Raw genomic sequence first — 26,811 nt, forward strand, 5'->3', positions numbered from 1 at the left:
TTGCACAGTTGCTATACCACCTAGTGGTGGCATGGTAGTAAATGCAGTCTTTAAAAAGTATTTTCACTTATAAAAAGTTTTGGATATAACAATCAGTTGATAGAATTTTTAATTCAATATTCCACATTTACCACTATCCTAATATGGTTCAACACTGCCTTCACTGAACTGTATGAAAAATAGCCCAACTTGACTAATTGCCATCCCATCAGTCTGCTCTCAATTGACAGAAAAATGGAAGGTGTCATCAACAGTGCTATCACTGGCACACCAAATAACCTGCTCACTGATGCTCAGCTTGGATTTTGCCAGGCCACTTATCAAAGCAGTACATTACTAAGGTGTGTGAAGGACCCCTGGCATAACTGGACTTGATGGAATGTTGAGGATCTACATTGAGAATCATGCTTAGTACAAAGGAAGATTTTTGATGAAGTAGAGTAATACAGCATGGAAACAGACCCTTTGGTACAACTCGTCATTGTCAAACAAGTTTCCCAAACTAAACTAGTCCCACTTACCTGAATTTGGCCCATATCCCTCTAAACCTTGAAACTCAACAGGCCTAGTAGCATCTGTGGATGTTGACTCTTCTTATCAGTTCTTATCAATCTGTTGACAAGTATGTTGTGAGCCACAGACTTTATGAAGTTCCATCACAAGAAGTACAAAGGAATGATTGCACAATAAAGGTTGTGATTCAATTAGTTCATATCCAAACACCATCTTGTGACTTCTGACTGACTGGGGCTATGTCTCTTGTACAATTCCATTCTGTCTTCCATTCTATGGACCGAAGCATTAAGATCTTGCTAACAGTTATTGCTGTGAAGATCTTTCCTAATCAACCTGTTCAGAGATTTAATTCCACGCCTTTTGGGCAGGTGGCACTTAAACCTCATCCTCTTGGTCCAGGGACAGGGACACTGCTACTGTGCCACAAGTGGGACTCACAGAGCCCTTTACAACCCTCTTATTGATGAGTAACACCTTGAATTCCAGTTGACTTACCATCATGCAAACAGCACATAATCAATCTTAGATTGACTAGGTAAGGCATGCTAAAATTATAATTTGTTTCTTAAAAATAATGGTCATCTTACTCCTATTTCCTACCATCACCTGACTGGCTCTTGAACATGAAAATCACTTTGCAAGTGCAATACCAATTTTTGCCAGGTTTTTTTTGTCCACCAGAGAGATTGGGGTCTCATGGTTTGTAAGATTCTCATTAGACCAAAAACAAAATACTGAGAATGCTCAAAATCTGAGATAAAACCATGAAATGCTTGACAAGTTTAACATGAGGAGAGAGTTGGCAGTAGTGAAGGGGTAATGCCACTAGACCAGCAATCCAGAACCTCAGGCTAATGTTCTGAATGCATGAGTTCAAATGCACCATGGCAGATGGTGAAGTTTGATTTCTGTAAAAAATCTGGAATAAAATGCTGGTCTTGTGGTGTATCCCTATCATTTGTCATAACAACCCATTTTGTTCACTCATGTTCTTTAAGGAAGGATATATGTCATCCTTACATGATTTGGTCTTGACTTCAGACATGCTATCTTATAATGCAGTCATCACCAAGTGTGTTTTCTTGGCTGAGTAGGGTAAGTACCAAACTCACCATCTTCATTCCTGCTCTTGAGCTCAGCCCCAGAATTAAAATGGGAATTAATACTATAAAAAAAGACAACTGACCATGCAATAATGTACGTGTCTGTTTAATGTTTCCAGTATAGTTTCATTATAATACTGCAAATGGCCTCACTGAGAGAATTGTCTTATCTTCTTTTAATGTGATACTCTGATATGTTGTTTTTAATTCCACTTGCTACTATTGGAATAATAGTGGGAGGTTTTTATGTTGTATCACATGTACAGATATAATGCTGTAGTTACATTCCACCAAAACTTTGCTTAATAGAAAATGGCTTAAAAGAAACAATGGGGGCTATGGGAAAAGTGGGGTTAGGGAAAGACCAGCAAAAAATATCACTCACATTCATTCAAAAGTCACCCAGAATTCTAATGCAATATATAGCACAGCCTAATTGAAGGTTGAAATCATGTTTATTCACAAAATAGAAGTAAATTTAGCATAGTACATTTAAAAAATATAAGCAAGCTGCTCTCTGTACAGTACCCCTCACAAAAAGCTGCTCTGTCAGCAGCTGACCTTGTGCTTGCGCAGAACAAGAAGACCGGCACTGACCTCCCACTTGAGCAGAACAGCCAGAAGACTGGCACTGACCTTGCACATGTGCAGAACAGCCGGAAGACTGGCACTGACCTCGCACATGCTTAGAACGGCAAGAAGATTGGCACCGATGTCTCACATGTGCAGAACAGCAGGAAGACTGCCACTGACATGGCACATGCATAGAACTCCAGGAAGACTGGCACTGACCTCGTCCATGTGCAGAATGGCAGGAAGACTGGCACTGACCTCACGCGTGCACGGAGTGGCCCAAAGACTGGCACTGGCATTACACATGCACAGATTGGCATGAAGACCAGTGCTGGCATCGCACATGCGCAGAATGGCACAAAGACCGGTGAATGTGTAGGATGAAGCATATGAACCAATCCCTAGTGGAATCACACCATTGCAAATAGAGATAAGTATTCTGGAAAATACCATCCTAATTCTTTAGCAATGTTTTAGCCAAATTGTGCTGCTGAAACATGTGTATTCTAAAACTACATACAGCTTCTGTAATCAATTGTTGCAGTTTCTCATTTGGAAAGACGCGCCTTAAATAGGATGGTGATTATTTATGGACAAGTGTTTGATTGGATTTAGCTGTTTGCTTTACTTAACTGCAGCAAACGATGGCTGTAATAGTAAATAGCAGTAGCTTCTTAACTAATTTCATTACTCCGGTCATCATTAATCAATTGTACTATAAATACAAAGTAGACATTATTAATGACCTTCATTTTGAATGAAAATGATTTAAGGAATTGACACTGAAGTATCTTAACCTTTAATGAAATGCATCAAATCAAAACATAATATTTTTGTTCATTCATTAATGTTTTAGCTACATTTTGATTCATTTTTGTCAAGGGGCGGCATGGTGGAGGGGCGGCACAGTGCCACAGTGGTTAGCACTGTTGCCTCAGCACCAGAGACCCGGGTTTGATTCCAGCCTCGGACAACTGTCTGTTGGAGTTTGCACATTCTCCCTGTGGGTTTCCTCTGGGTGCTTCGGTTTCCTCCCACAGTCCAAAGATGTGCAGGTCAGGTGAATTGGCCATATTAGATTGCCCATAGTGCTAGGTGCGTTAGTCGGTGGGAAACAAGTCCGGGTGGGTTACTCTTCAGAGGGTTGGTTGGGCCGAAGGGCCTGTTTCCACACTCGGAATCTAATTTAATCTAATCTTATGTCTCCTGTTATGAGAGTGTCAGGAACCTTTTGTGATTTAGCTTGCAATTAATTTCCTGACCTCTCCCTCTATTACAGTGAGGAGTGATGGTGCTTCTTTTGATTCTTACCCTGATCTTGGTAATTTTACTGCTTATTGTAACATCTACGCCAAAAGTTTTGCTCTTGAGTGGCCCAAGTCAGTCGTGCAAAAATGGAGTCACGCTTTCTGCTCGGTGTAAGATTTTATTCCCACTTTGCCTGGTCCATCAGCTTTATCCAGGATTCAGAAATCCAAGGTAGTTCCAACAAAGGAATTCATCCAATGTTCTTTACTAAAGCAAAGTAAACTATGAAAAATACTGCAGAAATATTATCCATACAATGCTTTCAATCACAAGCGAGCGTTTTACATGGACTTGTCCAAAGATCAGACCAAAACAGGTTATCAGCCTGTTCCATCTCAGCTGGTTAATTTTGCTGTGAGGCAAGGGTTCTTATAATTTTTCCACATAAAGAAGCTCTACATCCAAACGCTTGATCCTGCCCAGTCTCTAGCAAATGTTCACTGAACACTTGTAAACATTGCAAACATGTCATGTTTTCTACATTCATAAGGACTTGCTGGTGTCTCCATGGAAAGAGGCTTATCTGTTGCTTTTAATGAACTTCGACATAAAACTTCAGCTTGTTTTTGTTTTCCACCACTTTTATGTCATCCAATGATGTGATACTTACGCAGCAAAATTCTATGACAATCTCAAATTTAGCTGATAATGAATCAAATGTGATAACATGGATATTATGTCCATGTTAAACAAAACATCAGCTTTTCCAGAGTTACTGTAACAGTTCGGTCCATTATTGCTGAATTACAATACTTCATGTAAACAAACATGCATATTCCTTCAGTAAAACACAGAAACACTTGAAAACCGGTGACCTTTCCAATCATTAGGTTATTACCAGACATCACAGCAAAAATGAGGACTGCAGATGCTGGAGATCAGAGTCAAGATTAGAGTGATGCTGGAAAAGCACAGCAGGTCAGGCAGCATCCGAAGAGCAGGAAAATCGACATTTTGGGTAAAAGTCCTTCATCAGGAATAAGGCTGGGAGCCTCTGTGGCGGAGAGATAAATGGGAGAGGGGTGGGTCTGGGGAGAAGGAAGCTAAGAGTGCAATAGGTGGATGAAGGTGATAGGTTCATATAATTTCTTTTCATTCAATTTAACTTTATTTAACTTCATTTTGGCTGACCCAGCAAATTTTAGATTAACATTTACACTGTCAGCAGATTGGAAATGGCTCTGGACTGCTGAATCTTGACCTTATGCTCTTTGTGCCAATTCATCCCTGCACCTATTCCAATGACCTCTTAAATCCTCCATTCCAGCACATGACTCTCTCTCTCTCTCTCTCTCTCTCTCTTTCCTGCTCACTCATGTCAGCTGTCATTTGTGGAGAGTGAAACAGCATGATGGCATCCCATGAAATGGGAAAAAAAAAAAAATTTTAAGCTGGGATAGAGGCAGGTTAATGGAGGCATGGGGAAAGACAAAAGAGAAGGTCAGCAGTATGGTGGAAGGTATTAAATGACAAAAAGAATGATGGTACAAAGTAAAAGAATGTGCTTATGGGACAAATGTTGAAGCAAAAAAAATGGATCTAGAGTAAATGAGAGTGCCAGAATTATCACTAACAGCAGTCTTCTGAAAAATGGGGGCAATATTATGATTTGACATTGTTGAACTCGATATTGTAAAGTGCTTACTTGAAAAATGAACTGCCGCTCCTCCAGCTTATGATCAGCCTCATTGGATGATCTAGAGAGGCTGAGAAGAAAACAAAAGTGGCAGGTGACTGGAATGCAAGGTTATGTTTGTGAATTGAATTGACATGTTCTACAAAATGGTCACACAGTCTGCATTTAACTTCCTCAAGTGTACTGGGGACACTGCATTATAAACAGCAAATACAGTATAGTAAATTGATTGAAGTTCAAGTAAATCATAGTTTTACTGAGAAAAAATGTTTGGGGCTTTGGAGACTGGGAAGGGAGAGGTAAAAGTACAAGTATTTCAACTTCTGTACTGCAAGGGAAAGGGCTGGAATGTTGCGTGTGATTGAGGCATGGACCAGGGTACCATAGAGAGAACAGTCCATATGCAGTACTGGAAGGAAAAGGGTAAATTGGTGGTGAAAATGATGTAAGATGATCTATTGCAGATGAAAACTGGTGGGGTAGAAAATGAGAACATGGAAAGCTGTGTTGTGGTTATGAAGAGGAAAGAAGAGATGAGAACAGATGTTTGAAAATGGAACTGATGAGCTCAAGGGACCTGTGAACCATTGTAGTTTGGGTAGGGGGAATTCATAGGTTGAGAACAACAGAAGGCATATCAGAGGTACTGGAAAGGAACATGGCATCATTAGAAATATGTAATAGAGATGGAGTATAGTAGTTACAAAGTGTGAAGTGAGAGGAAGTGTTGTTAAAGTAGTTCTGAGAATAGGGCTAGACTTTTCCTAGAAATGTAGACAGAGATGTCATAGAAGGAAATGGAAGAGAAAGTGAGAGATCTGATGAATGGTGGAAATTGTCAGCAAAGTTGATTATATTTTCCAGATTTGAAAGAATAGGCAGTATGCCAGACAACAACATTTGGGTTAATCAAGGCGAGGGAAGAAAATGAATACTGTGAGAACACCAACCTTTCCTAAAAAGGAAAATTAGTTACCATGCTAACGTAGCTTACCATATTTTGAGGAATTGAGTGGAGTCGAAAGAGAAACTATTCAATCTGAGAATAAATTCATTGTAACAAAGAAAAATCTTCATGAATGGGAACTAGTTGGTGTTGAACTTAAAGGAAGAAGCTGGGCATTTTCAAGTGGGGGATGAATCTATGAGGGAATGAATATCCGTGGTATAGAGGATAATTCTCTCAGCAATACACTGTTCCACCCCATGACCTCCAACACTTGCCACAATGCCTTGCTTTGTAAGTACTAAAGATATACCATCTGCCTCTTTACCTCTTCCCCTCTCCATTCTTACTATTAAGGGTCCAGGTACTTTCCAGTCAACTTGGTCAGAGATGTAAGTACACACCTCTGGAGCAGTTGAGACATGAGTGCAAACTCCTGACTCAGAGGCATGACACTACCTTTTTTTTATTTCAAAAATATACTTTATTCGTAAAATAATCATAAAATAATTTGATGGTCTGTACATTTGGTCATGCCATACATATGTCAACATTTACATACACAGATCAGAAATTATCATTGTTATATACAGGTCTGTGCCTTTCTCACTCATATGCCCATATATTTAGCTGAGACGTCAGCAGAGCCCAAAACGACTGCATGGCCCCCTGTTCTTCTTTAGGCAGGCAGATGTTAAACGGTGGTCTTTCCCCACTGCGCCCTGACGGCAGCTGCCCCAAGCTTCAGCGCATCCCTCAACACGTAGTCCTGGACCTTGGAATGTGCCAGTCTGCAACACTCAGTCGGGGTCAACTCCTTCAGCTGGAAGATCAACAGGTTTCGGACCACCCAGAGAGCGTCCTTCACCGAGTTGATGATCCTCCAGGCACAGTTGATGTTCGTCTCAGTGTGCGTCCCGGGGAACAGGCCGTAGAGCACGGAGTCTCGCGTCACGGCGCTACTCGGGACGAACCTCGACAAACACCACTGCATTCCTCTCCAGACTTCCTCTGCATAGGCACATTCCAGAAGGAGGTGTGTGACAGTCTCTTTCCCCCCCGCAGCCGCTTCGAGGGCAGCATGCGGTGCGGCAGAGAGTCCGGGCGTGCATAAAGGATCTCACAGGTAGAGCCCTTCTCACCACCAGCCAAGCCATGTCTTGGTGCCTGTTGGACAGTTCTGGCGATGAGACATTCTGCCAAATGGCTTTGACAGTCTGCTCAGGGAACCGCTCGATAGGATCCGCCCTCTCATTTTCCGGAAGGGTCTCGAGGACACTACGTGCTGACCACTTCCTGATGGACTTGTGGTCAAAGGTGTTTTCCTTCATAAACTTCTCCACGAAGGACAGGTGGTACGGAACGGTCCAACTACTCGGAGCGTTCCGCGGCAGCAAGGCCAAGCCCATCCTTCGCAACAGGTAGAACCTCAGTACGTAGTGACACTTGGTGTTTGCGTACCGGGGATCCACGCACAACTTGATGCAGTCACACACAAAGGTGGCCATCAGGATGAGGGTGGCATTGGGTGTATTTTTTCCCCCATTGCCCAGATCTTTGTATAGAGAGTCCCTTCGGATCCGGTCCATCTTTGAACTCCATATAAACTGGAAGATGGCCCGGGTGACTGCAGCGGCGCAGGTTCTGGGAATAGGCCAGACCTGTGCCACGTACAACAGCAATGACAGTGCCTCACGCCTGATGACCAGGTTTTTTCCTGTGATGGAGAGCGACCGTAGCTTCCATCTGCCCAGTTTCTGCCTCACTTTACTGATACGCTCCTCCCAAGACTTGTCACACGCCCCGGCCCCCCCCGAACCAAATACCCAGCACCTTTAGGTGGTCGGTCCTGACGGTGAAGGGGATCGATGATTGCTCGGCCCAGTTCCCGAAGAGCATGGCCTCGCGCTTGCCTCGGTTTACCTTGGCCCCCGAGGCCCGTTCGAACTGGTCACAAATGCACATGAGTCTGTGCACGGACAACGGATCCGAGCAGAAAACGGCGACGTCATCCGTGTACAGGGAGGCCTTAACCTGCAGGCCCCCGCTGCCAGGAATAGTCACCCCTCTCAGGCTCGCATCCTTCCTGATGGACTCGGCAAATGGCTCTATGCAGCACACAAACAAGGCAGGAGAAAGAGGGCAGCCCTGCCTGACTCCAGATCTGACTGGGAAGCTATCTGATTCCCACCCATTGATTGAGACTGCACTGACGATGTTGATGTAGAGCAGTCGGATCCAATTGCAGATTCCCTCCCCAAAGCCCATTTTGGAGAGAACATCTCTCATATACCTGTGTGATATCCTGTCAAAGGCTTTCTCCTGGTCCAGGCTGATCAGGCAGGCGTCCAACCCTCTGTCCTGCACATAGGCGATTGTATCCCTGAGGAGTGCGAGACTCTCAGCGATCTTCCTGCCCGGCACAGCACAGGTTTGGTCAGGTTGAATCACCAACCCCAGAGCAGACCTGACCCGGTTGGCGATTACCTTTGACAGGATTTTGTAATCCGCATTCAACAGTGTGATTGGTCTCCAATTTTTGAGTTCCTCCCTCTCCCCCTTCCGCTTGTAAATGAGGGTGATGATGCCTTTCCTCATGGATTCGCTCATGGTACCTGCCTGAAGCATACTGACATACACCTCCAGCAGGTCCTGGCCAATCAAGTCCCACAGAGCGGAATAGAGCTCGACCGGTAAGCCGTCGCTTCCGGTAGTTTTATTCTTTTCAAAGAACTCGAGGGCCTTGGTCAGCTCGTCCAGAGATAGCGGCTGGTCCAGCCTCTCGCATGTTCTGTCGTCAAAGACCTCCGTGATAGACGACAGGAACGACTGGGAGGCCACGCTGTCAGTCGGCTTCATGTCATACAGACTGGCAGAGAAGGATTTACTGATCCTCATGACGTCAGCCTGAGATGACGTTATCAAGCCGTCTTCTTCCTTCAGGCTGCTGAGCACAGAGCTCTCTTTGTGCACCTTCTGGAAGAAGAAACGTGAGCACGTCCCGTCCCGCTCCACTGAGCGGACCCTGGACCGGAAGATTATCTTGGAAGCCTCCGAGGCAAAGAGCGAGGCTTGCTGGCCCTTTAGCTCCTTGAGGTCCTCCGTGACATCGACCCCCATCGTCTGCAGCAGGAGCAGGTTCTGCATACTTTCCTGGAGCTGGGACAGTTTTCCCCGCCCCTCTCTCACCTCCTGAACACCTTTGAGGATGAAGAACCTCTTGGTGTTCCCTTTTACTGTTTCCCACCAGTCCGCTGGAGACTCATAGAGGGGCTTCACAGTTCTCCAACCTGTGTAATCCCTCTTGAGCTCCTCAATGTTTCCCGGGGTCAACAGCTTAGTATTCAGCTTCCACGTTCCCTTACCCGCCCGCTGCTCGTCCTGTAGGTGGCAGTCGGCCAGCAGGAGGCAGTGGTCAGAGAAGAACACTGGCTTGATGTCGATGGATCTGACCAAGAGCTTTCGGGACACAAACAGGTAATCTATCCTTGAGCGGATAGACCCGTCTGCCCGTGACCATGTGTATCTACGCTGCGCTCCATCTGCAGGGGTGCTGAAGACGTCGTGCAGCTTGGCATCTTTTACCATGTCCATCAGGGCTCTGGACGTGGCGTCCAGTTTACTGTCCCCCCCCGCCGGATCGTCCATCTGCATCAATGATACAGTTGAAGTCTCCGGCCAGAATGACTGGCCTGGACGTAGCCAGCAACAGTGGAAGCTGCTGCAGGACAGCCAACCGTTCACTCTTACCCACTGGGGCGTACACATTAATCAGTCTCAGGGGAGCATTCTTGTACATAACTTCGGTGACGAGGAGGCGCCCGCCCACCACCTCCTTAACCTCGCAACAAGATACCCAGGCCGGAGGCGCGGCTATCGTTGCCCCCCGACCAAACTGACTGCCCATGGGCCCACAAGCTCGACCATCTCCTGTAGCTGCTGAGGTGCGGTATCCCACATTCCTGCAGAAACGGGAGGTCGGCTTTAACACTGGCCAGGAAGGCCATCGTTGAAACACATCGTGTAGCCGATTTGATGCTACGCACATTGATGCTGGCAATTTTAAACCCCATTTAACAGTTTACAAGGTTAACAGTGTCCGTTTGCTGCTGTTCTTGCTCCTCTGGGGTAGCTGTGTGCATCCCCGTGGTGACGGCAAACTGCTGGAGCATCCCAGGGCTGACGTAGCTGTCCAGCTCCACGCTGGAGCCATTTCCCTGCTCTGGTGTCTTTGTGCCGAGCCCAGGGTCCACACCGTCCCGTTCTCCATCTGACAGCTGGGCTGTCACAGGACCACTGCTCCCAGTTACCTGGAGCTGTGGGCCGGTGGGTACCTCTTGGTTCTCACCGGGTAGGGGGCGGCCTTTACCCATCCCCACAGAGGGATCGTCTTTCCCTTCTTGGGTGGTGCTGCCCTCCTTTCTCCCCACGGCGCTCTGTCTCTTCCTCTGGTGGCGACCCTTCTTGCGCCCATCCTCACCATCGGAAGAGCTGCCTATATCCTCGACTTGTGGGTGTCGTTTCCTCCTTCTCTGCGTGGCTTTGGGGCCCCAGAGAGGTTTCCTCTTCCTGTTTTTGACCGTAATCCAATCCTCTGCCTCCTTTGATCCCTCCTCTTCCATTTCCTTCGTCTGTTTTGAAGGAGCTCGGGTCGGCTGCTGTCTGCCGTCTGCTCTGCTACCTCCTGCCCTTCCTTCTGGGTGCCTCCAGACACAGTTTCCGTGCTATTTTGCGGTACCTTGCTGGTCTTAGTCGGTCCACGGCTCTTGTTGCCACCTCCGGCCATCTGTGCGTAGGTGGCGGCTCCTCGTCTTGGGCAGGCCTTGTACATGTGGCCCGCATCTCCGCACAGATTACAGTTCTTGGCCTCCTTACATTCCTTGATCGGGTGGCCTTCCTGCCTGCAGTTTCGGCAGATGGTCACCTTACAATCCGCCGTCATGTGGCCTGACCTCCCGCAGGTTTGGCACACCTTCGGCTGCCCTGCGTATGTCAGGTAACCTCTGCTTTCTCCGATGGCAAAGCTGGAGGGTGGGTGGAGGATATTCCCACTGACGTCGACCCTCAGGGTTACCTTGACCTGTCTTTTGCTGGTTCAGATCCCGAAAGGATCGACCACATCGGTACTCTCTCCTTCGACCTGGTCGTATCTCTTTAAGAAGGTCAGGACATCTGCTGCTGGGACGTAAGGGTTGTACATCTGGATTGTTACAACCCGACTCCTCTGTGCAGGTAGCACACACAACGGGACCGCCGACAAGATGGAGAACATAGGTTCCCCTTCCGTCTCCTTGAAGACCTTCAGGAGCTGCTCACAATTCTTCACACTCCCGAAGGTCACGTCAAAATAGCCTGCGCAGTACACATTTTTTTATTTCAAAAATATACTTTATTCATAAAATATTCATAAAATAATTTGATACACTGTACATTAGGTAATGCCAATGCCATACCTATTTCCACATTTACATACACAGCTCAGAATTTTCATTATTACATACAGATCTGTGCATTTCTCACTCACATATTGAGCTGAGGCATCAGCAGAGCCCAAATGACTGCATGATCTTCTTTCGATAGGCAGATGTTAAACGGTGGTCTTTCGCCACCGCGCCTTGGCGGCAGCTGCCCCAAGCTTCAGCGCGTCCCTCAACACGTAGTCCTGGACCTTGGAATGTGCCAGTCTGCAACACACAGTCGGGGTCAACTCCTTCAGCTGGAAGATCAACAGGTTTCGGACCACCCAGAGAGCGTCCTTCACCGGGTTGATGATCCTCCAGGCGCAGTTGATATTCGTCTCGGTGTGCGTCCCGGGGAACAGGCCGTAGAGCACGGAGTCCCGCGTCACGGCACTGCTCGGGACGAACCTCGACAAACACCACTGCATTCCTCTCCAGACTTCCTCTGCATAGGCACATTCCAGAAGGAGGTGTGTGACAGTCTCGTCCCCCCCCCGCAGCCGCTTCGAGGGCAGTGTGCGGTGCGGCAGAGAGTCCGGGCGTGCATAAAGGATCTCACAGGTAGAGCCCTTCTCACCACCAGCCAAGCCATGTCTTGGTGCTTGTTGGAAAGTTCTGGCAATGAGGCATTCTGCCAAATTGCTTTGACAGTCTGCTCAGGGAACCACTCAACAGGATCCGCCCTCCTTTTCCCGAAGGGTCTCAAGGACGCTACGTGCTGACCACTTCCTGATGGACTTGTGGTCAAAGGTGTTTTTCTTCAGAAATTTCTCCACGAAGGACAGGTGTACGGAACGGTCCAACTACTCGGAGCGTTCCGCGGCAGGGAGGTCAGGCCCATCCTTCGCAACACCGGGGACAGGTAGAACCTCAGTACGTAGTGACACTTGGTGTTTGCGTACCAGGGATCCACGCACAGCTTGATGCAGCCACACACAAAGGTGGCCATCAGGGCGAGGGTGGCATTGGGTGTGTTTTTTCCCCCATTGCACCAGTCTTTGTACATGGTGTCTCTTCGGACTCGGTCCATCTTTGATCTCCACATGAAGTGGAAGATGGCCCGGGTGACTGCGGCAGCATAGGTTCTGGGGATAGGCCAGACCTGTGCCACATACAACAATACTGAGAGTACCTCGCACCTGATGACCAGGTTTTTCCCCGCGATGGAGAGCGACCGTTGCTCCCATCTGCCTAGTTTCTGTCTCATCTTCCTGATCCGCTCCTCCCAGGTCTTGGCGCACGCCCCAGCACCCCCGAACGAAATACCTAGCACCTTCAGGTGGTCAGTCCTGACGGTAAAGGGGATATAGGATTGGTTGGTCCAGTTCCCGAAGAGCATGGCCTCGCTCTTCCCTCGATTTACCTTGGCCCCCGAGGCCCGTTCGAACTGGTCGCAGATGCACAGGAGTCTGTGCACGGACAGCGGATCAGAGCAGAAAACGGCGACGTCATCCATGTACAGGGAGGCCTTAACCTGTAGGCTCCCGCTGCCAGGAATAGTCACCCCTCTCAGGCTCGCATCCTTCCTGATGGATTCGGCAAATGGCTCTATGCAGCACACAAACAAGGCAGGAGAGAGTGGGCAGCCCTGCCTGACTCCAGATCTTACAGGGAAGCTATCTGATTCCCACCCATTGATTGAGACTGCACTGACAATGTTGGTGTAGAGCAGTCTGATCCAATTGCAGATTCCTCCCCAAAGCCCATTTTGGAGAGGACATCCCTCATATATGTATGCGATATCCTGTCAAAGGCTTTCTCCTGGTCCAGGCTGATGGGGCAGGTGTCCACCCCCCTGGCCTGCACGTAGGCGATCGTATCCCTGAGGAGTGCGAGACTCTCAGAGATCTTCCTGCCCGGTACAACACAGGTTTGGTCGGGGTGGATCACCGCTCCCAGAGCAGACCTGACCCGGTTAGCGATGACCTTTGACAAGATTTTGTAGTTTGTGTTTAACAGTGAGATCGGTCTCCAATTTCTAATTTCGTCCCTCTTCCCCTTCTGCTTGTAGATGAGGGTGATGATGCCTTTCCTCATGGATTCACTCATGGTACCTGCCCGAAGCATACTGACATACACCTCCAGCAGGTCCCGGCCAATCAAGTCCCAAAGAGCAGAATAGAGCTCGACCGGTAAGCCGTCGCTTCCGGGAGTTTTATTCTTTTCGAAGGACTCGAGGGCCCTGGTCAGTTCATCCAGAGATAGCGGCTGGTCCAGCCTCTCTCGAGTTCCGTCCTCTAAGACCTCCGTGATAGAGGACAGGAACGACTGTGAGGCCGTGCTGCTGGTTGGCTTCGTGTCATACAGGCTGGCATAGAAGGATTTGCTGATCCTCATGATGTCAGCCTGAGATGACGTTACCGAGCCATCTTCTTCCTTCAGGCTGCTGAGCACGGAGCTCTCTTTGTGCACCTTCTGGAAGAAGAAACGTGAGCACGTCTCGTCCTGCTCTACCGAGTGGACCCTGGACCAGAAGATTATCTTGGAGGCCTCCGAGGCAAAGAGCGAGGCTTGCTGGCCCTTCACCTCCTTGAGGTCCTCCGTGACATCGACCCCCAACGTCTGCAGCAGGAGCAGGTTCTGCATACTTTTCTGGAGTTGGGACAGTTTTCCCCACCTCTCTCTCGCCTCCTGAACACCTTTGAGGATGAAGAACCTCTTGATGTTCCCTTTTACTGTTTCCCACCAGTCTGCTGGAGACTCAAAGAGACACTTCGCGGTTCTCCAACCTGCGTAATCCCTCTTGAGCTCCTCGATGTTTCCCGGGGTCAACAGCTTAGTATTCAGTTTCCACGTTCCCTTGCCCGTCTGCTGCTCGTCCTGTAGGTGACAGTCGGCCAGTAGGAGGCAGTGGTCAGAGAAGAACACCGGCTTGACGTCGGTGGTTCTGACCGAGAACGTTCGGGACACAAACAGGTAATCTATCCTTGAGCGGATAGACCCGTCTGCCCGTGACCATGTGTATCTACGCTGCGCTCCATCTGCAGGGGTGCTGAAGACGTCGTGCAGCTTGGCATCTTTGACCGTTTCCATCAGGGCTCTGGACGTAGCGTCCAGTTTACTGTCCCCCCCCCCGCCGGATCGTCCATCTGCATCAATGATGCAGTTGAAGTCTCCGGCCAGAATGACCAGCCTGGACGTAGCCAGCAATAGTGGAAGCTGTTGCAGGACGGCCAACCGTTCACTCTTATCCGCTGGGGCGTACACGTTGATTAGTCTTACGGGAGCGTTTCTGTATTTAACATCCGCGACGAGGAGGCGCCCGCCCACCACCTCCTTAACCTCGGAGATGGTGAAGTTGCCTCCCCACAAAAGGATCCCTAGGCCTGAGGAGCGGTTATCGTTGCCCCCCGACCACACTGACGGCCCATGGGCCCACAAGCTCGACCACCTCCTGTAACTGCTGAGGTGGGGTATCCCACACTCCTGCAGAAACAGGACGTCGGCTTTGACGCTGGCCAGGAAGGCCAGCGTTGAAACGCATGGCGTAGCCGATTTGATGCTACGCACGTTGATGCTAGCAATTTTCAACCCCATTTTAACAGTTTACAGGTTTACCGGTGTCCATTTGCTGCTGGTCTTGCCCTTCTGGGGTAGCTGCGTGCATCCCTGTGGTGGCAGCAAACTGTTGGAACTTTGCAGGGCTGAGGTAACTGTCCAGCTCCGCGCTGGGGCCATTACCCCACTCTGTTGTCTTTGTGTCGGGCCTGTGGTCCGCACTGACCAGTTCTCCGTCTGACAGCAGGGCTGTCATAGGACCGCTGAACCCAGATACCTGGAGCTGTGGGCCAGTGAGTACCTCCTGGTTCTCACCGGGTAGGGGGAGGCTTTTACCCGTCCCCTCAGAGGGATCGTCCTTTCCTTCCTGGGCGGTGCTGCCCTCCTTTCTCCCCACGACACTCTGTCTCTTCCTCTGATGACGACCCTTCTTGCGCAGTACACATCCACTGCTGCAAACCCACAGCACTCCAGCAAAACCTTCACAAACACTGTCCGATTGACCGGTGTGTGCTCCTCCACCTTCTTCACAGTCACCCTGACTGTGTTGCGAATGCCCTGGCCAGGGCTGCGAGCGGCTGCTGAGGCCATAGCTCTGAGGTTGGCTGATACCTGAATTGGCGTTAGGCCGAAGCCAGCATAAAGATCCACCAAGAGCAGGTCAGCACAACCAAACGATCCTCCAACGGCCAATCACGATCCAGCGATGGTCTCCAGCAGCTCCAACAACTCGCAACACAATCCCCGTGGTTTCTCCCCGCCAGCGCACATCCGCAGCGTCAAACCCGCAGCTCTCAAGCAGAATCTCTTCCTCTGGACCTCAGGAACTACACATATTAGAGGCAGGACACTACCATCATAAATAGCTCTCTACTCCTGATAGCAATGTATTCTGATGAAGGATGAATGCCCAAAGTGTCCATTAGTCAGCTCTCATCACAGTAAAAGCCAATGTGCCACAAGCGCCCATTATCAAGGATCCAAAACAGTGTTTCCAGGTGAAACAGTAATTTACTTGTATTCTTTCAATTTGCTATGCTGTGTTCACTGTTTATGATCCTTTGCCCTCTTATGTTGAGGAGACCAAATGCAAATTGTATGATTTTGGAAGAATACCTCGATTCATCTTCAAGTATGATCCTGACCCTCTGGTCACCGGACAACATTCTCTGTCATTTCCCCCCAGTATTTTTCCATTAAAACTCATAACAAGCTCAAACAGCATCTTACATTTTGATTAGACATTTTGCAGCCTCCTGGACTCAACAATTCAGCAATTTCAGATAACCATTGTCCCCATATTTTTGGACTGCAGCCGCTGATGATTCTGTTCATCATATATTCTTCCTTCAGTTACTATTTTCCTTTGCTTTGCATCATCATATTATCTGACATATATTTGTTCCTTCCACCCTTTCACAGTCCTTCCCTTTTGTTCTTTCCCCACCTCTGAGGTTGCTTAAAACTGCTTATGTAGTTAACTCTGTTTTTTGTTATTCCACTCTTTTACCTATTGCACTTTTATTTTCTTTTTGCATTTTTCCTTTGCTTCACTGAAATGATCCTTTGCATCATCTAACTCCTATTTCATCACCGGTAGTTTTGTTTTCCTTCTGTTTAGACAGTTCTTTCTTTTTATCACAATTCTAGTTTTAACTGTCCACTAAATACCTAAATACTAACTAATCATTTTAGCAGATGCTAATTGACCAGTTGTAATTTTCCAGAAATTTCTGTGTTTTGTTTTATTTCTAAGATTTCCACTTTTGCTTTCTCCTAATTTTTATCAATTAATTCTTAAAGCACTTAAATATTTTTTTAAGTGACAACATTGTGATGATATATTATGACACCATTTGTTCAGCCAAGTCTGAATATGAGACTGTTCCCTAAGCTATTTGGATTTTTAAAAACTCGCTCTGTATTGTTAACTCTTCTGGCAAATGGTTAAATAATTAGTAGCCACCTGATTCCTGCCATTTTATGGGGTGCAATCAGAACTCGCTCTGTCACATGTTTGAAATAGTGGGGGAGAGAAACAGTCAACATGGGGAGTATTGTGTTTCTATCAACACCCTTAGGGTCATAATTGTGACAAAGGCAACTGTGATGACTGATACAGCTATGGACAGTGAATTAATCAGGGCAAATGAGTCCTTGACTGTAGAAGGACAGTATGGATCATTAAGCACGATGACTGTTTGAAGGTTTTTGAAAGCTTGATTTTTCATCTGTGGACACTACATTGTATGTATATATTATGTATATAGAAAGTAAGAAATTAATGAAAAGACAAAGAATTATGAATGAAATAAGATTGAGAATAAGAAAGTTTGAGAAGTGACACTGAAAACTGCTGAAACAATTAGAAAGCAACTGGTTGATTTGTGACTTTCATTGATTGGTTTCTGATTCTGTTCTGCATTTCGATCATCCTCTATAAAGCTGCTCCTTCAAAAGGTTCATTGCCCTCTTCAGCAAAAATATAATTAATATAAAACTACAAAATTCTTGCATAATAAACCTTTTATCTTCCAGAGGAGAGAAGGAGAGCTATTTAAAGTTTGGAACAGACCAAAAGCATTTCAAGAAAATGTACCCTTCCTTGCAGCTGTCATGGTTCAGGAAGGTGTCTTGGAAAACAAATCATATGCTTGATAATTTACCATTCACCCTCAATTTACATCTTGCCATTTTGCTCTGGAAGTACTGAATTTTTCTTGTACTTTTGCAGAAAAACAGCTATGTTTGGAGTGCTGGCCTTATTAAGAACTAGATTTCTCAAAGATTATTCCTTTTAAAGAGCAACTTGGTTCTGGTAATTGAAGATGTGATCATGGTACCTGGGAAGTTAACAATAGTAAAGCAAAGGAATTAATCAAAAAAATAATTATCACGAGTTTATTGGCATGTGTTCTGTTTCCAAGCAGTTTAGTTTAAAATACACTGGCCAGAGGGAACATCTATTTCAAGCAGATTCAAATTGAACTTCTGTAAGTTAAGAGTTTAAACCTCTTGGTATCTAAAGGATTCTATTGTCAATGAGTTGGACTTATGGCATTGTCAAGGTGAGAAAAAGAGAGCTTTCCTGAATGCAAGAATGCAAAAACATTCCTAACAGAGAGTCCTAATACAAGGTGGCTGCGCTTAAAAACATTAGTGACGTATTAGTTGAACTCAAAGTCCACAACTCTTGGATAGTTGCCAAGGGTTTGAAAGGAAATAATATTATAAAACACAATAAATCTCAATTTATACATAAATCTTCAGATGTTTGAAATGAAATTCAGACTAAGTGGTTAATCTTCCATTTTCTGATGAGTTGTTTGGGTATATGTCAAATGGGTGCAGAAAGAAACTCGAGTTAAATTTTGTGAAATAAATGTGTTCATTTTACTACTAAAATATTTAACACAACTATTTGAGATGAAGATTAGTTATTAATACTTATGTTAATTCATTTTTGTGTCATAGAATTCTTCAATTTAAAAAATCAGTCCATGTAAACACCTGGTTTTTCATATTTCCAATCTAATTTCAAGATAATCCTAGCAAAATGTTTCTGGTCTCTACCAATTATAGCAATAGTTTTGCTTGATTTTAGTTTAAGTAGGTTTGAAATATGTCATTATTAACAATGTAAAATGTTTAAAACAGAAGTATCTATCCAATAGGAAAGAAGTGGAATCTAGAGTTACTTTGAGTGGACCAGAATTTCAAGCTGCTTTGTCCAGAGAGGTTGCAAAAGAAGAAGAGAAACATGCTCAGCAGTTGAAAGGGTATCAAGAAAAAATTGACCTACTAAGTCAGCAGTATGCATCTTTGGAGGATGAATTTCGTATGGCTCTTACCATTGAAGCAAACCGATTTAAAGAGGTAATTAAGGATGAAAATATTTTTGTGGAAGGTATCTACAGCCTAGAAGAATCAGTTTAATTTGATTTAATATTTATGGTGACTATGATTGTTAAAGGTCAAACATGTTAAATTTTTATGTCTGTTTCAGATAATTAAATCCAAGTGGGTAGTTTGGTTATATTGTTATGTCTTGGTTAAATATTTGGCTGTGACCTGATTCTGTAAAGTTGTACTTCTGATTTACATAACAGACATTATTTGAACTCTATTTAAAATTTATAAAGAGTTGACAAAAAGTCAAGCAGCTGTACACAGCACTGACTTAATATTCACTAAACTATTAGAAAAGCAGTCAAACTTGGGAATTCGAGTAGATGCACCTTTAAAGGCCTGATGACAAGTAGAACAGTAAAACACATACAAGACATGTTACTGGTAAATACAAGCAGTGCAAAATTAAAAAGCTAATGCTAAATCATCACTTCGTCAATAGCCAAAAAAAATTTGCCAGTTTTATTCTACTACTTAAAGCGATCATAGCAATGGAAGGGAAATAGAAGAAATTTAGTAAGGTGATGCCTGAAATAAATTTGTGGAATGTGGGGAAGGTGATGGCTTATTCATGATGTCATTGGACTAGAAATTCACAATCTCATATTAATGTTCTGAGGGCATGGGATTCAAACTCCAAATGGTGAAATTTGAATCCATTAACAAGCCAGCCCATTGGGTTCATGTGTTGCCCTCAAACTGGTACATTCATTTTCCTCCATTAAACTAATCAGTCTGCTCAGATAAATATTAAAAAAGCCCATGGCACAACGTTAAAACAAAAGAGGTATCTCTGATGTCTCGGCCAATATTAGGACCTCAGTCAATACCACAAAATGAAGTTATCTTTAATCTTTTTTATTCACTTATATGATGTAAATGTCACTGGCTGTGCTGGTATTTATTGCTCATCCCTGCCACCCTTGAGAAGGTGGTGATGAGCTGCCTTCTTGAACTGCTGCAGTCCATGTACTGAAGGTAGACCCTTAATGCCTTTAGGAAAGGAATTTCAGGATGCTGACCTAGTGATAATGAAAGAATGATGATATAGTTCCAAGTCAGGATGGTGAGTGTGTTGGAGGGGAACTTATATGAGGTGGTGTTCCTTTGTTTCTGCTGTTCTGCTGTCGAGATGAAAGTGGTCATGGGTTTGGAAGGTGCTGTCTTAGGATCTTTGGCTAATTTCTGCAGTGCATCTTGTAGATAGTACACACTGCTGCAATTGAATGTCGGTGAAGAGAGAGTGGATGTTTGTGAATATGGTACCAATCAAGCTGGCTGCTGTGACCTGAATGGTAACAAGCTTCTTGAGTGTTGTTGGAGTTGCACTTAACCAGGCAAGTGGGGACTATTCCAACACACTCCTGACTTGTGCCTTGTAAATGGTGGACTGGCTTTGGGGAGTCGGAAGATGAGCTACTTACTGCAGTATTCCAGCCTGGAACCTGTTCTACAAAGCTCAGAGGCGGGGAACCTTTTCATGTTGGAAGGCTGCATTATGTTAGTTGTAATCTAATAAGGCTGCATCCAAGAAACTTCAATTATATATTCTTCAAAATTGACATTATTTTGTAAAAATCTAACTACTATATACTAACTAAAAAAAAAGAAAATGTAAATTCTAAAATTAACTAACCTTTTAATGACTTTGTTGTGACTCCTTTTTAGAGGAAAGCATTTGAATATTTGGTTGCAGCATGGAGGTCTGCAGTTTTAGCTGATCCTTTAGATGGGTATCCGTCATTTGTGACTTAAGGGCGTCTTGATTTTGGTTAAGTAGGAGAATGTAGATTCGCAGCAATAAGTGGGGATTATTTCGTTAAATTTTCTTTCACTCTATGGTATTTTAAATACATTCATTTTAAATAAAAATAATAAAGGATGAAAAAACATATTCATAAAAACTAAAAGATTTGTTCTGAAAAATTTGGGTTCATTCAAAAGGCCACACACATTGGCCTAGAAGGCCTCAGGTTCCCCACCCCTGTACTAGCTGCTATATTTAGATAGCGAGTCCAATACAATTTCTGGTAAATGGTAACCTCCATGACGTTGATAGTGGGGGTCTCAGTGATGGTAAAACCTTTCACTGTCAATGGCTGTGGTTAGATTGTCTTTTATTAGGGATCGTGGTTACCTAGAATTTATTGGTGTGTATATTACTTGCCACTTCAGCCCAAGTCTTGGTATTGTTCGGGTCTTGTTGCATTTGGCCATGGACTGCTTCAGTACTTGAAGAGTTGTGAAAGGTACTGAACATTGTGCAGACATCAGCGAACATTCCTTCTTCTGACTTTCTGATATAGAGAAGGTGATTGATGAAGCAGCTATAGAATCGGGCCTAGGACCCTACCCTGAGGAACATCTGTAGAGATGTCCTGGATGTGAGATAACTGACCTCCAATAATACAACCATCTTCCAATGTGCCAAGTCTGATTCCGATCATTGCTGAGTTTATCCCTGATTCCTATTGACTCCAGCTTTGCAAGGGCCCAAACAGAGTGTTAGTGATCAAATTATTTCTGAGCATCTGCTGCATGGTAGCATTGTTGATGACATTTTCCATCCGTTTACTGATAATCGATAATAGACTGATGAGGTAGAAATTTGCCAGGAAGGATTTGTCCTGCTTCTCATGTACAGGACATACCTGGGTAATTTTCCACATTTTTGGGTAGATACTTGTGTTGGAGCTGTACTTGAGCAGTTTGTCTCAGGATATAACAAAATCTGGAGTCGTGATATTATCAGGATGTTGTCAGGGCCCCCATTGCCTTTTCAGCATTTAGTGCCTCCAACCGTTTCTTGGTATTACATGGAGTGAATCAAATTTGCTGAAGTCAGGCATTTGCGATACTGGAGACCACAGGAGGAGGCAGAGATGGATCATCCGCTCAACACTTCTGACTGAAGTTTATTGTGAATTTTTCAGCCTTATCTCTTACACTGATGTGCTGAGCTCCCCACCACTGCTGATGGGGATATTTGTGTAGTCCTTCTCCAGTGAGTTGTTTGAATGTTCAACACCATTCACAACTGGATGTGGCAGGACTGCAGGGCTCAGATAATATTCATTGATTGTGGATCGTTTAGCTCCATATGTCACTTGCTGCTTATGCTTTTTGTCATGCAAGTAATTCTGATTTGTAGCTTCACCAGGTTGATATCTCATTCTTAGGTGTGCCTGGTGCTGCTCCGACCATGCCTTCTTGCAATGTCCATTGTTATGTCAATGGTAGATTGGGAGATATGCTAGACCATGAAGTTGCGGATTGTGTTGATGTTGCTTGACTGGTCTGTGAGACAGCTCTCACAATTTTGACACTAGCCAAAATTCTGGCACTTTGCAGAGTTGACAGGGCATTTTTGCCAATGCCGTTCCCGGTGCCTACATTATATCCAGTTAATTCATCCAGTTTCACTTCTATCTTGAGACTTTCTCAAAATTGAAATAACTGACTGAAATGGCACAATCAACCAAAGTGCAGCTCAGTCAGTCTGGAGTCATACATAGGTTAGTTGAAGCAATGATGGCAGATATCCTTCTATTAAAGATATTAGCAAACTAGATGGGTTTTTCAAAAAATCAGCAGTGTTTTCTTGGTCATCAGTCAACTCTTAATTCCAGGTAATTATTGAGTTTAAATTTCACCATCTGACCAAGTTCCACATATACTCAGAATCTTTCCTGAGGCAATGTTCCTGAGGATTAATAGTCCAGCTCGATTAATAGCTAAGTTAACAGTCTAAATACCAGCCATCATACCACTTAGTCATTGTCTTCCCCCAGTTATCTGTTAATATTATGTTTACTTGTGCAAATTTATGTATGTAGATTGACTGCTACTTTTCCTCCATTGTTGTATACTCTTCAGAAGAGCTTAATTACATGTAAAAACGCTTTAGAATGTCCTTTGGTTGTAAAAGCACTTTATAAAGACATGTTGCTCTTAATGAGTAGTGATGGCTGTAAGTACAATTAATATTACCTTTTGTCTTTTTGATGTTTAATCTGTAATCATGTATTTCTTAAAATATCCACAGGTAAAATGTGGGTTTGATCATGTGACAGCAGAACTAGCGAAGACCGAGCAGGTCCTTGCTCAGACACAGCAGAAGGAAAAACAGGCAGGAACTTTGGTTCAGGAGCTAACTGCCATGGTGAAAGAGCAGAAAGCTAAGATTGCAGAACTGGCAAAAGCCAAGCAGGAAACAGTCTCGGAACTGAAGGTAAACCGAGTTATGTAATATTTGAGGTAGTCAATTGATGATGACTAATAGCTGTCATTCCTTGCATTATATAAGATACCTATACTATTGTTTGCCTGATAACTGTTCTGTCTATCTTTGCAGAAAGTGGGCAGACATTTGTGGGATATTTTAAGGCACAAATGGCCAGTATGCCATTTTTATATCTCCTTTTTCTGGCCCATTTGGAGGAGGCATAATCATTAGTGTGATAGTGATTGCTGAAGCTGTGGCCACCAGTTGAGATGAAACTGCTGAAAAGAAACTAATGCTCCTGAAACTCCACTTTACTTGCATCCCATATTTTTTTCTCATATATATGAATCGCAAACTTCTTAATTCTTATGCCACCCTCCACTTAGCACAGGTTGCTCTTTAGCCTTTTTCATGTATGTTGGCAATCTGTCTAAAGATGGCGATATCCCATGTCTATCTGCCTTACCGACAATGTCATCCCTATAGTGTGATTATGAACCACTTCCAAAAGCAACTTCTTGGCTTTACTATTTCTTGTGTTTCTCCATACTAATTCTCCAACTTGATCTCCTGAACATTCTCTTCATTGTATCAATGTAATATTTATTAACAAAGCTACACCTTCATCTTCTAGCTTCCTGTCTTTACTAAATGTCTTTTACTGTCACATATTCAGAATGAAGTTTTATCATCTTGCAGCCAGGTAGCTATCAGATGAGATATATTTATTTATATTTACACTGTCAGTTCATCTGTTTTTGTTGTGAATGTTACGTATGTCCAGCTTCAGAGTCTTTAGTTCTCTTCCTTTTTTTATAATCTCTAGCCTTATGTACTACTGCATTCTTAGGTTTGCACACTCTGTCCCTGTGATCATACTGTGATCATCATATTCCTTATTCCCATTTTACTGTCTTAGTTTGATTTTTCTGTTAAAATTTAGTATATTTTCCCAAACTTGAGCTTGAACTGGTACTGTCATGGACAGATATATCGGTGGTAGGAAGATGTGTGAGGATGAGATCACATCTATTTTCACTCTTACTGGACCCTTCACCATCTGTAGCAGATCAAGTCTGGCAGCTAAGTTCATTAAGACTGGAGCCACTTAACCAGTAGTGCCATTTCTGACCTTCATATAGGGATGGCCAATGAAGTCCCTCACCCAGAGTATATTCTGTGCCCTTGCCAATGTCACTGCACTGTCCTTGTGGAGAGGAAGTCTCATCTCAACTTTCAGCCTCGGCATTAACATGCCACACTGAGGACCTGAATGTCACCTTCTCCTTTCTAGGTGTTTATTCCCATTTCCCCTTAATGGTTGCAAACAGAGGCAACGGATGATCTTAGCCCATCTCCTCAAGCAACCTGGCATGCCAGTAATAGCACTTACCTGCCTAAATCCCTGACCAGTGGATCAGTTTCTCTCTGGTGGTACCACACGTACTGTTCAGAATGGTTGAGAAAATCAGGCAAGATGCAGTGAATTGAGCTCGACATCAAGATAGGCATTGCTGAGCGTCTTGCCCGATTCTTTCTCTCATCTTCCATCGTCCATGTTGCTCAGAGCCTGATTAGGTTCTTCCTAAAATGTTAACTCTGTTTCTGTCTCCAAACCTGCTAAGTTTTTATAGCACTTTTACTTTTCACTTTGTTTTCCAGCTTCCACGGTATCTTGTTTTTATCGAGGTGCAAGTAATTATTTTCTGAAGGAAAGAATGGTTGTCCTTATGTGAGGATGGACAGCTTGCAAAATATGACATCCATAGTGCAATTTTTAATGCTACAACATTTTGCTTATCTTAAGCAGAATTTAGTGTATAACATAACCTTGAAGAGAGTTTAATGTATAACATTTCATCTGTTGCTCACATAAGATCAGAACTAAATTGCTCCCTTGAGATGGCTAATGAAGAATCATGGATTAAGATTTAGCTTGGTTCATAATTATTAATCAATTGATGAGCTGTAAAGCAATTTAGCCAACAACCTTGCAGTACAAGCTACAAACACATACAAGGTCACATCACTGCTACTGCTCATAATTTATCTTGTAACTCTTATGTGCACACTGAACACCTGGTTGTAGACATTATATACAGAATCTTCAAAAGGTAACTAGATCTTTAATTGGCATTCATAAAATCATATTATCATATTTCATTTTTCCAGAAATTATGGCACTATTTATATGCATTACACAACATATATAGTAATAATGCTGAAGAAAAGATGCAAATCACCATAAAGATCCATTGATGATCAGCCCTCAAATTAATTATATTGTTATTGGTTCTGAAAAGTGCTCGATCTACCTCAAATTACCCTGGAAAGGAAGGCTTCTTAAAAAATTGAAAAGCAAGTGATGTTAGCCATTTTATGTTGCTACTACACAATAGCAACACAGTGGTGTTCACTACCAACAGAAAGCTGCTGTCAAGCCAAAAAGACATTCTGTCTATGACATAAATGAGAAATATGGTCTGTGAATTTTATTGCAGCTATGATACAGTATGTAGGTGCAGAGCAGACTCAAAACGCGAAACGTTCCTATGTTTCTATGTTAGGTACTCACCAAAGAGACTGGCAGACTATATCAAATACCAAACCCCTTCAACTGTTTGCAACAAGCAAGGTACTAAATCATCCCCAAACACAATGTGTCCAATGTGATTTTGCAATTAGTCATTTGTTAAATAAAATGCAAAGAATTAAACTGGCAATCAATTTATGATCGTCAGTTGGGCTCACAGTGTGGGGTACTTGTGTGTACTGGAAGCCATATATTATTACACAGTACCCTGTTTTGACAGACAAACCTGGCAAGCCTGTGGCTGATAAGATGACAGATTACCTCTGCACAGAGCCCAGCTAAACCATTTAAGTGGCCAATTACACAAAGGGCCTATTTCCACCTCTGCTAGCAACTAACCAGTAAAAGGTGGGTAAAGGTTCCACCACATGGGGAGAGTGCCAAGCAAAACATGGTGACCTTCCAGCAGGGTTCTGAGTGAGATCCTCTTTGATCCACACAGCAGGGGGTCCCTGGTAGCAATTACCATCTCCGCTGCAGCAACATCTGCCTCCTATTGTCCTGAAGAAGGGTCAGTGACTCCAAATGTTAACTGTTTTTCTCCACAGATTGCTGCCAGACAAGCAAAGTTTCTCCAATAATTTCTGTTTTTGTTTCCCTCATTGCCCATGCTTGCCCAACTGAATGTGTTGCCCACAGACGCCACCAACCTGACTTAGAGGATACATAGCTATTAATGTGCTCATATTCTGCTGGTCCAGGCCTAGCAGTGGCTATCATTCATGATAATGCTGCTGACTTGCCAACCCTGTGTCAGGCTGGAACTTTTCAGAGTGTGTCACTGTCTTTATTGGGACATTAGCTACCACTGATAAAATACACTCCTAATAGCTGCCAAAGAAGTTCTGTCACTTCCACATTTGGCTTCTGCAGTGGCACTTATGGTGGTTATATGAAATTCAGGCATAGAACCTACTTCTGGTGCTTTGAATTGATTTGTATAAATTGTTTGGACTGTTCAATCTGATATTAACAGCAAAATGTTACTTACGTTAAGCAAATCTCCTTAGAGCCATACCTTGCACTGTAATACTTGATATGCCTG

At 44.3% G+C, this 26,811-nt stretch overlaps 1 protein-coding gene across 2 annotated transcripts in view; it reads left to right on the top strand.

The window, feature by feature from the left end:
• The window catches only part of lrrcc1 (leucine rich repeat and coiled-coil centrosomal protein 1), a 194,609-nt gene that overhangs the window by 125,513 nt on the left and 42,285 nt on the right, over nucleotides 1–26,811 (top strand). For both annotated transcript variants that reach the window (XM_060824397.1, XM_060824396.1), the window contains 2 exons: nucleotides 18,714–18,915; nucleotides 22,994–23,179. In XM_060824397.1, coding sequence (XP_060680380.1) covers nucleotides 18,714–18,915; nucleotides 22,994–23,179 — 388 coding nt within the window. The remainder of the gene's footprint in view (nucleotides 1–18,713; nucleotides 18,916–22,993; nucleotides 23,180–26,811) is intronic.

Source organism: Hemiscyllium ocellatum, chromosome 4, assembly GCF_020745735.1.
Source record: "Hemiscyllium ocellatum isolate sHemOce1 chromosome 4, sHemOce1.pat.X.cur, whole genome shotgun sequence".
Classification (NCBI taxonomy): domain Eukaryota; kingdom Metazoa; phylum Chordata; class Chondrichthyes; order Orectolobiformes; family Hemiscylliidae; genus Hemiscyllium; species Hemiscyllium ocellatum.